The following is a 13,905-nucleotide window of genomic DNA, read 5'->3' as shown; positions in this document are numbered from 1 at the left end:
CAATCGATGTATGGTTCCAAGATTCCGTGTCAATAAAAGATATTTTTTTTAATATTTTATTTATTTAATCAGACTTAATGAAAAGTGAACATTTTACACCAAACTTTGTAGACCAAAGCACTAGAAAACAAACACTCATCAAAATCGGTCCAGTAGTATAGACGCTACGGTGGAACACACAGAATCTGGATACAAACACACACATACATACATAGACTGCTAAAATCATAACCCTTCCTTGTAGCTTTGCCGCAGTCGGGTAAAAAATTACGTCGATCCGATGTTCCGTTGCAGCGTGATTGAAGGACTAATCAACAAACAAATAACAAATATTTGAATAATTACTTTATTATTAGAAGGCTTTTGTGTTTTTATTTAAAGTTGTGTTCTTTGTTTTAAAGAACTGTCGACGTTAAATTGTAGCATAATATTTCATTTATAACCTTCGAAATACAGGTTTTTATTTATACCTACTTCCTAGTCCATAGTCCACTATACTTGCATATTATAATATGTTGAAGCTATAAAAATGTATCAAATTACTTTTTTTACCCGACTGCGGCAAAGCCAAAAGGAAGGGTTATGATTTTAGCAGTCTATGTATGTATGAGTGTATGTTTGTATCCAGATTCTGTGTGTTCCACTGTAGCGCCTAAACTACTGAGCCGATTTTGATGCATGAGGTGTCAATCGATTCGTCTTAAAGGCTCGAGTGACATCTAAGGCTACATTTTATACGAAAAAAATTGACTGTCTGTGGCATCGTAGCTCCTAAAGTAATTAATCGATTTTAATTTAGTTTTTTTTGTTTGAAAGGTGGTTTGATCGAGAGTGTTCTAAGCTATACACCAAGAAAATCGGTTCAGCCGTTTGAAAGTTATCAGCTCTTTTCTAGTTACTGTAACTTCACTTGTCGGGGGTGTTATAATTTTTTTTATTTACACTTGTAAAGAGCCTCTATTTAATAATTCCTGAGAAATAATTTATTTAATTAACTACAATTAGCTACAATCTGAATTAAAATTAAGTACCTACCTAGATGTTGCTGTGAAAATACTACCTAGTATATTATAATAAATAAGTAGGTATATGTAGGTAAAGATGACCAGATAAACAATACAACCTACCTTTTCCGTTATAAGCATGTAATTTTTAAACCAATTAATTTATTGAACTTGAACCTTGCACTAGGTAGGTAGGTAGGTACTTATGCAATAACTAGCAAATGCACGTGTCTTCTTCCGCGTGGATTTAGGTATATAAAAATCCCATGGAAACTCGTCGATTTTCCGGGATAGTAGTTAGTTTTAGGGAAACAGTTTTCGCTTGATGCGGGCGCAGACAGACAGACAGACATAGTTACATATATTTTGAAAATTTAAAAAAATGTTTTTGGGTCTATATCGATAGTACTAATGCTTTCTCCGATTAAAATTTTCAAAATATATTTAACTAGTGGATTTAGATTTTTATAGATCCCGTGAGAACTTTTTGATTTTCCGGGATAAAATGTATATGTTAATAACTGGGACGAAAGCTATCTCGGTACCAAATTTCATACAAATCAGTTAAGTGAATGGGTCTTTACGAATCCCGCGGGAACTCCTTGATTTTCCGGGATAAAAAGTAGCCCTTGTCCGTCCCCGGGATATAAGCTAACCCTGTACCCAACGTCAGAATCGGTTACACTGTTGGGTCGTGAAAAGGTAGCAGACAGACAGACAGACAGACACACTTTCGCATTTATAATATTAGTATGGATATGGATGAACAGAATCGTCCAGTTACAGTTTTATCATTAGACCATAAGAGTATAGATATTAGAAGTATACATATTATAGGTATATCTAGTTCCTTATATTACAAGTGTAAATTAAAAATTTATAACACCCCGACAAGTGAAGGTTACAGTAACTAGAAAAGAGCTGATAACTTTCAAACGGCTGAACCGATTTTCTTGGATTATAGCTAAGAATACTCTCGATCAAGCCACCTTTCAAACAAAAAAAAAACTAAATTAAAATCGGTTCATTAGTTTAGGAGCTACGATGCCACAGACAGATACACAGAAACACAGATACACAAGTCCAACTTATAACACCCCTCTTTTTGGGTCGGGGGTTAAAAACTTCTAGTAAAAAGTTACCTACGCGTCACGCTACGTTGTGTTATGAATATAAATTGTAAATCTGTATGCACAGTACAAACCTGCATTTCACTCCATAGTTAGGGGCGCGTTGGATCTTCTCTCTCTGCATCGTATTCCGCATTGCTGAGCGTTATGAATCTTTTTAACCCCCGACCCAAAAAGAGGGGTGTTATAAGTTTGACGTGTGTATCTGTGTATCTGTCTGTGGCATCGTAGCTCCTAAACTAATGAACCGATTTTAATTTAGTTTCTTTTGTTTGAAAGGCGGCTTGATCGAGAATGTTCTTAGCTATAATCCAAGAAAATCGTTTCAGCCGTTTGAAAGTTATCAGCTCTTTTTTAGTTACTGTAACCTTCAGTTGTTGGCAATGTTATAAATTTTTAATTTACACTCGTTCATTGATTTTCTTGAAGAAAATCTAAATAAAACAAAAAGTGTTCTTTTTGAAATTTCTTGGGTTTTCTTGGGAAAATAATGCAGAAGACTCCCAAACCCTTACGAGAATACTAATGCGGTATTCAAGCGTGCCCCATACCAGAACATTACATGTACAGCGTGTTTTTCTGTCTTTGTTTATTTAGGGGCTTTTATATCTAAGTACATGAAATCAAAACAAGAAATTCTTAACCCAACAAAATAATACAAATCGAACAAAAAGAAAAAGAATAAGTCTTCAAGAAATAAGGCTTTTGGATTCAAACAGACTAATGGCATCCTTGTAAGGCTTTTACAACATCATGTACAGCGTGTTTGAAAAATCATATATAATATGATTATGATGCCCGCGACTTTGTCCGCGTGGATTTAGGTTTTTTGAAATCCCGTGGGAACTCTTTGATTTTCCGGGATAAAAAGTAGCCTATGTGCTAATCCAGGATTTTATCTATCTCAATTCCAAATTTCAGCCAAATCCGTCGGGTAGTTTTTACGTGAAGGAGTAACACACATACACACACACACACACACACATACAAATTTTCGCCTTTATTATATTAGTATGATTAGTATGACTAGCTATTACCCGCGGCTTCGCATACTGTCCCGTAGGAACTATTTGTTGTTTTTTAAAGAAAAAGTGGCCTATATAACTTTTGAGGTTCTCAATTATGTTTATTCAGAAATGACGTCAATCCGTGGATTGCGGCGTTATTGAACGACAAATGCGTGAAAGATTGAGTGCTATCCCGTGGAAACTTTTTTTTCCGGGATAAAAAGTAGCCTATGTCCTTCCCCGGAATGTATCCTAAGTCTGCACTAAATTTCATTAAAATCGGTTCAGTGGTTCAGCCGTGAAAACGTAGCAGACAGACAGACAGACAGATAGACAGACACACTTTCGCATTTATAATATTAGTATGGATATTAGTATGGATAACAAAATGATGTTGTACAAAATAGTTACGAGTAGTGCCATAGATTGTCTATTACGTGACAAGGTTCAAACGGTTCTTCGAGTTCACAGAATGTCGTTTTTTGACGAGTTCATTTAAGTTTTTTTATTTTATTCGGATACAAGTTAGCCCTTGACTGCAATCTCATCTGGTGGTAAGTGATGATGCAGTCTAAGATGGAAACGGGCTAACCTGAAAGCGGTGTGGCAGTTGTCATTAAACCCATACTCCTTTGGTTTCTACTCGGCATCGTACCCGAACGCTAAATTGCTTGTCGGTACGCCTTTTCTAGTAGGGTGGTAACTAACCACGGCCGAAGCCTCCCACCAGACAGATGCTTTTCATCTCCTCTGGGTGCAGTATATGTTTCCCTAGGTGAAGACTACGTTTATGCAGTGTCTGACATTAAAAAAAAAAAAAAAAAAACAATATTAGCCATGTTAAATGACTATTATTCCCCTTTCCTCTCCAACGAAGCGTCGGGCTTGTGCTAGGAGTAGGTACGACAATAGTGCAACGGGCGGGGTTTGAACCATCGACCTTTCGGTTTTCAGTCCACTCCTTTACCGGTTGAGCTATTGAGGCTCTAACATTGAAATTGACAGATGATACAATGTGTGACATCTTCACATCTTAAATAATATTATATTACTAATATTATAAAGGAGAAAATTTGTGTGTGTGTGTGTGTATGTTTGCTACTCTTTCACGCAAAAACTACTGGACTGAAATTTAGAATTGAGATAGATTATACCCTGGATTAGCACATAGGCTACTTTTTATCCCGGAAAATCAAAGAGTTCCCACGGGATTTCGAAAAACCTAAATCCACGCGGACGAAGTCGCGGGCGTCAGCTAGTCTTAAATAAACTCAGCTTAGCGGGATGTTACAGACATATCAACAACACCTTGTATATTATAATTTTTATATTGAGTTAAACACAATAACTCATTTATATGGAAAATTTACATACGTGATTGTACCTAGCTGATGCTTGATTGCTATCAATTCCATAGATGTAAGTAAGAAGCGTTCCGTATTGGTACCTATAATCTAAATCTAAATAAGACTATTGTCTCACGCTAGGTAGACCCTAACTTACTTATCCTAATATTATAAATGCTAGTGTGTCCGTCTGTATATCACCTTTTCACACTAACTGTTAATCGATATAATTATAACAGGGTAAAACTGACTGAGTGATCTATCCACGCACAGCTCAAACTACTGGACATAGACATCCACTAAGAAAGGATTTTTGAAAATTCAACCCCCAAGGGGGTAAAATAGGGGTTTTAGATTTGTGTAGTCCACGCGGACGAATAAACTAGAAACAACATATAATTAAAACAATCAATTGTTTATTCTTGTAAGTCGTACATAGTCGTTATTCTGCAATCTAGGTACATTTCATAAGTACTTACCTACTTTACGGCATTAATTAGCTAATACAATGGCCATTAATTTAAGAGGGCTCTCTCCGTCACTCGCTTCATACAAACGAAGTTCCAATTTCATTTGAATATTAAGCAACCAAAGTCCATGAAATTTTGCAGACATATTCTAGAAACTAATATCTATGTTTGTGGTTTTCCAGATTTCTGTTAAAATATTCAATTTCAAAGTTACGCGGTGTTAAAAATTTACATACAAATCTTTGAGCCCCTGTAATTTTAAAAGTACATATTTTTAGAAAAATCTAAAACACCACAGACACAGATATTAGTTTCTAGAATATGTCTGCAAAATTTCATGGACTTTGGTTGCTTAATATTCAACTGAAATTGGAACTACGTTTGTATGAAGCGAGTGACGGAGAGACTCCTCTTAATGCGATGCAATTCATTTTAATTAGGTAGCTATGTTGTAAAATTATGTACTTACTTCGTCCGCGTAAGTTTCGGTTTTTTTAAATCCCGTGGGAACTCTAAAATTCTCTGGAATAAAAAGTATATTCCTAAATCTACTCGTTTCAGAGATGCAAGCTATATTTCTGTACCAAATAAATGATGCCAATGACTTCTGCGGTGTGGATTAAGGTTTTTTTTTATTTTCTTTTTCATTTTTTATTTTTAATGGAGACACACAGTATAAAAACTAAAAAATAGGTAACACAAACACAAAGCACATACACCACAACAGTCTCCAACGAAAAGTTTAAACATATTAAAACACACAATAGCCGGGTATAAAGGGGTAGTACAGAAAATAGGTAAATTATATAAAAATTAAAACAAAAAGAAAAACAAAACTGACTAACTGCAGATTTATATTTATGACTAGCTGTGCCCGCGACTTCGTTCGCGTGGAATAGTGACTTTTCGCGCTTTATATAGCCACGGACGCTCAGGCGCGAGGCGCCGTGATTCTTTAAATTGACATAACTTTTTTATTTATGAACCGATTGACATGAAATAAACACTTAATCCTAAGTGAAGCTTACTACAATATATTAGTGAAAACCGTATCTAAATCGAATAAGCCGTTTCTGAGATTAGCGTGCACAAACACACAGACAAACAGACAAACAGACAAAAAAAAAATTAATTACAATTTCGGGTTCGGCATCGATATAATAACAACCCCTGCTACTTTTTTTTTATATATTTCCATTGTACAGACACCACTTTTCTACAATTTTATTATATGTATATAGAAGAGAGAGATGAAAAATATCTGTATTTGAGAATAGCTGATTGAATTGGTTGCAACTTCTTCTAATAAATGTGTTAGTAGCATGTTTTGTCTTGCTTGGTGCTATGTAAAACAATTTCGGATGCCTAGAGTTAATACGTGGGCATTTTAAGGAAATTTTAGAGATTAGATATGGAGAGTCGACGCCGTTGTTCGAGCAGTTAGGAGGAGCAGAGTAGGTTCTTAATAAAAATCCCGTGTGAATCTATGATTATCTGGGATAAAGTAGCCTATATTCGTCTCCGGGATATAAGCTATACCGGGATATAATAAAAACGGATAGGAATTTGATACGGAATCTTAAAAACAACATTAGGTAATAAGTAAGTAGGTATGTAACCTATGTAACATTACCCACGGAGTTCAGAATCAACTTATTATCCTTAAAGTGTTAATAAAATCTGCCCACAAAAAATTTGCAAAGCGTCACCGCATCATTTTGTTTTTTATTTTGCATATTTACTTAGTCTGTAGGATACGTTTGGTTGGTTAAGACATAAATGTTATATCGAGCGTTTGATTAAGAATACCACCGCCATACTTGATTAATTTAATATCATACCTGTACTTAAATTGAAGGTATATTAATAGTTCTGTATATTAATAACTTAATTTTGAGATTTTGGTTGATTTTAAAAATAGAATCAGCAAATTATTGTTTATGGTGCTAGTTATACAAATACGTTGTCGATGGTATTTTAATAATTTTGATCTAAAATTTCATTATTGTAAGTCGCCGCGTGTGTTTGAAAACTCTTATCTCCAAAAGTGTTAAACGGATTTTAATGAAGTGTTCACTATTAATAAGAACGTTTTCGGAAAGCTCCTTACATAAAATCTATTTAACCTTATTTGACATAAAACTTTAATAAGAAGTGTGTCGTTTACGACTTTCGCAGAAAAGCGTAAACACCACGCTTTGCATGGCGCATAAGACATCCTAATCGTGAACTGAGAATGAATCGTGGCAAGTGAAAAACATAACTTGTATGTTGATATGAGAGTTTTCTGTGATTAATTAACCTTTTAAATCAAATTAGTGAAACAGATACTTAATTTTTGTAAACTGACTGTACGCGGCCCATACGACTTCCAAAATTACCGCAAATGACAATGAAATCAAAATAAGAGTGGAAAACCTAACCTCAGAAGGTCCAAAGCACCGGGCAAATAATGTCGCTTACGCGTTTCTGCGATTTGTTTATTTTTTAAGTAAGCTAAGGTAAACTAAAGTATATAACAGTATAAAGTGTGGCGAATAAGACAAAATGTTGAACATGAAAGTGTTGTTGTTCATAAAGACAGTGTTCCACGGGGTGGCGTTTACGACTATGGTGTCAGTGTCTATGTTCGGGGTTTTAATACTTTTAGGCATAAAGGACGATGGGAAAACTCCAGTTATTATTGTTGATACGAAACAGTACGCGTTGGGGTTTCTTACTAATTGGAATTTGGTGAGTAACCTACCCTACCTTATACCATGCAAAATTTCTATATACATAATTTACAGTTAATGCAAAATTATACATAATATACAAGGTGTAATTAGGACGCTAGTAAAAACAAAAACATGTACTTATAATACTGATGATTACTGATAAGGGATAAGATACCACAATAAAAACGTTTTCATTTTAAAAAACCAGCAATTTTTCAAAATTCGCTATGTGTTGCAAACAAAACATCTGACTGACGCTAGAGGTCAACGAACGTTGCGTAGATAAGTGCCGCGAGGACAATTACGTGTCGTAGGCAGGGCATTGACCCGGAGTTATGCACGCTTTGCAGTTTTGAAAAATACTAAATCACTAAAAATTTAAGATTTAAGGCGAATGGTTATTGGCATTGGATTGTTTTTAGGCAGAATAATAATAGCGCTAAGTTTTTGCTAAATAGCTATCTGCATCCCGTCTAGTACTTTGAGCTCAGTCAGTCAGTCACCTTTTCCTTTTTAACCCCCGACCCAAAAAGAGGGGTGTTATAAGTTTGACGTGTGTATCTGTGTATCTGTCTGTGGCATCGTAGCTCCTAAACTAATGAACCGATTTTTATTTAGTTTTTTTGTTTGAAAGGTGGCTTGATCGAGACTGTTCTTAGCTGTAATCCAAGAAAATCGGTTCAGCCGTTTGAAAGTTATCAGCTCTTTTCTAGTTACTGTAACCTTCACTTGTCGGGGTGTTATAAATTTTTAAATTACAGTAGTTTTTAGTAGTATTTAGATACTTACTACTTGAGATAAGTTAGATACTTAGTTGAGATATAATAACTGACTAAATGTTCAGAAATTCCACTTAGAGCAAAGCCGGGGCGAATCAACTAGTCATACCTAGTACTAGGATGTAAAATTTGGCATTGGAAACGTCAAGTAACGCATTAAATAACTCTAAAACTAAGGTCACCCTGATCGATTCCGGTTAGGTCAAATTAGTAAATTCCAAATCATATCAAGTTTGTGGTCATATTCTGGTAAAACCAGAATGCCCAGTGATTTGAAGTTCCAGTACGAGAAGTTTGACGTGTCTATCTGTGTATCTGTCTGTGGCATCGTAGCTCCTAAACTAATGAACCGATTTTAATTTAGTTTTTTTTTGTTTGAAACGTAGCTTGATCGAGAGTGTTCTTAGCTATAATCCAAGAAAATCGGTTCAGCTATACATCGATGGGTTCAGACGTTTGAAAGTTATCAGCTCGTTTCTAGTTACTGTAGCTTCACATGTCGGGGGTGTTATAAATTTTTAATTTACACTTGTCATAATTTTCACTTCTGTCAACTGTCCCCACTGATTGCAAATAAATAACCTTATACGTATATTATAGGAGGATCATTTCGGTGTTTGTCTGTCAGTCTGTTCGTCAGTCGGTCAATCCGTCCGTCCGTAAGTTTGGTCGTAAAAAATTGGAGTTATTAAATTTAATGAAACGGTTCACCAATTAATTAATTAATTAATTATTTTAAATAGCCTACAAACAGAAATTACACTAGTTATTTTTTTTAAATTATTATTTGAGTTTATAAGTCACATTTTATCTTATTTCCACATATTTCCACGCAAACGAAGTCGCAGTACGCAACTAGTATTCACATGTGTAACCTATTAGATTAAAACTTATCTTAGATGCATTAATTGACCATCATTAAGTACCTTATTAGTTCTAATAAACTACATTCAAATGAAAACTGAGCTATCATTTATTGCGTATAACTTTTGTGTTGCCAGACTTTCAAGGAATATTTACCCTCTGTTGTGGGTAAATATCTTTATTATAGTCTGTCGAACAAAAAACTGACAGCATTTTCGATAACCTGAAATACTGTGGAAAATAGATATCACTTGTTTTCATAAACTCAACTGGTTTTGATTTCTTTTTTGTTTTTTTTTTTTTGATTATTATTTATTAACTTTATACTAGATTTATCATTTATTACTAGATGATACCTGAGACTTTATCCGCGTGGAATTAGGTTTTCAAAATTCCATGGGAACTTTTATCCCGGGAAATCAAAGATTTTTGTTGATAAAAAGTAGCCTACATCCGCCTCCTGGATACGAGTTATCCTGTACCAAATAGAGCGATTTCTTCGGTATGGATTTAATTTTTTTAAATCCCCGATTTTTTGGGGACAAAAAGTTTTACTGTCCCGTATTGACGTAATTGAAGGACAAACTAATAAAAAAATTGATCAAGTGCGAGCCGGTCTCGCACACGAACCATCGTACCACTTTTTAATTTTTGAAGTTTTCATGGCGGCCATTTTCAAAAATTTAATTGCAGCAATAGAAATACACGTTCTGTGAAAATTTCATCTTTCCACGTGTTACGGTTCACGAGATATAGCTCGCTGACAGACAGATAGATGGCTAGATGGATGGACGGACAGGCAGACAACAAAGACTAAGTAATAAGGTCTCGTTGGCACTCTTCGGGTACGGTACCCTAAAATTTACCTTTACATTTATTATGGGTACTGGGTATTGCTCAAAAGTCGTATTTTTGAAGTGGTCAGGTTCAGATCTTTTATCTTGAAAAGACTCAAGAAATCCTTGAAAGTTTTTTAACATTAGTAGCCAACATAAAGCGGAAATTAAAAATAACAATTTGCATCTTTATGTTAAGTTATTAACCTTAAGTTTTTTTTATTGTTTCACTTTTGATGAAGTTCATTTTATTGATGTTGTTTTGAAAACATTTAACATGTTAAATTATGTTAATTAAACAGATTAGTACGGATTTCATTTTAAACAATAATTAAAATTAGCCTATCCTATTTAAAGATCAATCTTTTTATATCGTGTTCGATAAATCATAAAACATGACAAGTGAGGTATGCATTATCAAATAATTACTACCATAGATTCTTTTTTATGGATTAATATTGGTTTATTCGTAACTTATACGTTCACGCAATCGATTGAGTTGAAACTTTGTACACTTGTTGTTGTCACTCGAGTGACATCAGGGCAGATCAGCTAGGTATACCTACATCTATTGCTTAATTTTTTTGATACTAACAACAGCTGTGTTCGAAAATTCGTCTGATTTTTCATCCCAGACTACGCATACGCATATATGCATGGCTAAGGTTTGGAATACTCTTCCGCGATCTGTGTTTCCTACCAATTACAATCCGGGTATCTTTAAAACAAGAGTGAATAGGCACCTTCTAGGTAAACGCGTCCCATCTTAGACCACATCATCACTTTCCATCAGGTGTGATTGTGGTCAAGCGCTTACCTATAGTGAATAAAAAAAAAAGACTGTAATATAGTCTTGAATCTTGAGTAAAAAACCAGATTGAAGTGAACAACTAAGTAGGTATGTATGCAGGTAGATATACGTGAGGAACATACTAAGTCAATTTTTTGTTACATTTTGCTGTTTTTTTACTAAAAGTACTTTTTGCTTAGTCGTTTTTAATCGTAAATTACATCATCATCAGGATGAACAACCCATCGTCGGCCCACTACTGACCACTGGTCCTTTCTCAGAATAATAAGGGCATAGTCCACCGTTCTGGCCAAGTGCGGTTTGGCAAACTTCACTCATACACCTTTGAGAACATTAAGGACAACTCTCATGGATGCCGGTCTCCTCACGATGTTTTCCTACACCGTTAAAGCAAGTGATATTCAATTGCTTAAAACGAAAATAAATTCAAAAAGTGCGCGCCCGGGAATAAAACCTTTGACATTCCGAACCGGAGGTAAAGTTAAACTTAGGTAACAATCATTTATAGAACACATAGATGATTCCCGCGACTTCGTCCGTGTGGATTTAGGTTTTGAAAAATCCCGTGGGTACTCTTTGATTTTCCGGGATAAAAAATTTGCCTAGGTCAGCTTTTTTCCGGTATCTGGGATGTAAGCTACCTCTGTATAGGTACATGGAAATTGGTTAAACGGATGGGCTTTTAAGAATCCTCTGGGGAATCTTTGATTTTCCGGGATAAAAAGTAGCCTATGTCCTTCCCCGGGATATAAGCTAACTCTGTACCAAATTTCATAAAAATTGGTTAAACTGTTGGGATGTGAAAAGGTAGCCGACAGACAGATACACTTTCCCATCACACTAATATCACACTAATATTATAAAGGCGAAAGTTTGTATGTGTGTGTGTGTGTGTGTGTGTGTGTGTATGTTTGTTACTCCTTCACGCAAAAACCACTGGACGGATTTGGCTGAAATTCGGAATGGAGATAGATAATATCCTGGATTAACACATAGGCTACTTTTTATCCCGGAAAATCAAAGAGTTCCTACGGGATTTCTAAAAATCTAAATCCACGCGGACGAAGTCGCGGGCGTCAGCTAGTTTATAATATTAGTATGGATCAATGCATAAATAACTAATTGTTATAATATAACAATGAATAAATAACTTTAAAAAGAACTAAATTAAAATCGGTTCATTCGTTTAGGCGCTACGATGCCACAGACAGATACACAGATACACACGTCAAACTTATAACACCCCTCTTTTTGGGTTGGGGGTTAAAATTAGTGGTAATTACCACTTTGAAATGTCAACACTATCATCTCAATGAAACCCTAACATACCCTCAATAATATTCGCCCGAAAAATCGCAGACGCGGGCGTCTATTTAGTTTATAAGTTAAAATTAATTAATTATTAATTAATAACCCAATTAATAATTAATAATAATAATTATTAATCAAAATGGAAGAGTTATGGAAGGATAGTAACATATTTTATAACGTTTTGTGTTTTTTAATTACGGAAAATGAAAAATTGTTCGACAGAAGTGACGCGGTTTTGTACTGGCGTACGGTGTATCATTTATTCGGTATTTTGCATCATGTGTACATAGGGTTGTTTGCGATGGGGTTGAAAATTGAGACTCACCCCAATCCGGATATAAGAGTGTTGTCTACTTTAGGACCGGGTTATTTAACTGGATGGAATTTTGTGAGTACCTACCACTTTTTTCTAACCCCCGACCCAAAAAGAGGGGTGTTATAAGTTTGACGTATGTATCTGTGTATCTGTCTGTGGCATCGTAGCTCCTAAACGAATGAACCGATTTAAATTTAAATTTTTTTGTTTGAAAGGTGATCGAGAGCGTTCTTAGCTATAATCGAAGAAAATCGGTTCAGCCGTTTGAAAGTTATCAGCTCTTTTCTAGTTTTCTTATAGAGGTTTTTGTGTCGGGGCTATAATATTTAGCCGTATACTTTCGTCGCGTGAATTTAGATTTTTGAAATATGTAACGCAACGCTAAATCGCTTGGCGGCGCGGCTTTGCCGGTGGGGTGGTAACTAGCCACGGCCGAAGCCTTCCACCAGGCCAATAATTTGTCCAAGCGGGGAACGCACCACATGAGTAGATCGAACCTGAGACCTCTCACTTATAAGAGCACAAAGCTCACGGGACCAAAAATGCACCTATTTAAGGTCTAGATGATGCGTGGATTCAGATTTTTTAAAAATTCCGTGAGAACTCTTTCATTTTCCGCCATAAAAATTATCTATGTCAATTCCCGGGACGCAAGCTACCTCTGTACCAAACATACCGATCGGGTAAATTGATGGGCCTTTAAGTATCCCGTGGGATAATTTTCCGGGATAAAAATAATTAGCCTATGTCCGTCCCCGGGGTGTAAGCTACTCGTAACTCTTACCAAATTTCATCAAAACCGGTTAAACGGTTGAGCTGTGAAAAGCTAGTAGACAGACAGACAGACACACTTTCGCATTAATAATATTAAGTATGGAGTGTGGATAATCCCAAGAATACTTCTGCCATTGCAATTAACGAGAAGGAGTCATGACCCTCAGCAATGACAGGTCGTTGACCTTTCAGTCCTCTATCAATGTGTTATTAAGGATTTAGGGTTCCGTACGTCCGTATGATAAAACGGAATCCTTATATCATCACTTTTTTGTCTGTCTGTCGTGTCAGTTTAGAGTAAAACTCGTGAAGGGTTTCAAACCTATAGGGTACCACCTTCCCGTTGACCTAGAATCATGAAATTTGGCAAGCAGGTAGATGTTATAGCACAACTAAAGGAAAAAACAGAAAACCGTGAATTACATCGCATAAAACATTTTGAAAGTGTTATTTCTTGTACGATGGTACGGGCACTACCGTCTTCACCATAAGGGCACACGGGGCCCGTGCCCAGGGCTCCCATTCTCAGGGGGCCCCGAA

General features: G+C 35.7%; 1 protein-coding gene across 3 annotated transcripts in view; it reads left to right on the top strand.

The window, feature by feature from the left end:
* Positions 1-13,905, top strand: part of LOC123878955 (androgen-dependent TFPI-regulating protein-like) — a 28,297-nt gene that overhangs the window by 6,368 nt on the left and 8,024 nt on the right. Inside the window, exon 1 of one of the 3 annotated variants that reach the window (XM_045926347.1) lies at positions 12,289-12,663. The exons of the other annotated variants lie outside the window; for them this stretch is intronic. Coding sequence (XP_045782303.1) covers positions 12,415-12,663 — 249 coding nt within the window. The 5' untranslated portion in view covers positions 12,289-12,414. Of the gene's footprint in view, positions 1-12,288; positions 12,664-13,905 lie in introns of those variants that run through there. 3 annotated transcript variants of the gene reach the window in all.

Source organism: Maniola jurtina, chromosome 27, assembly GCF_905333055.1.
Source record: "Maniola jurtina chromosome 27, ilManJurt1.1, whole genome shotgun sequence".
NCBI classification, from domain to species: Eukaryota; Metazoa; Arthropoda; class Insecta; order Lepidoptera; family Nymphalidae; genus Maniola; species Maniola jurtina.
Note: the sequence above shows the minus strand (reverse complement) of the source record. Positions and strands in the feature narration are given on the sequence as shown.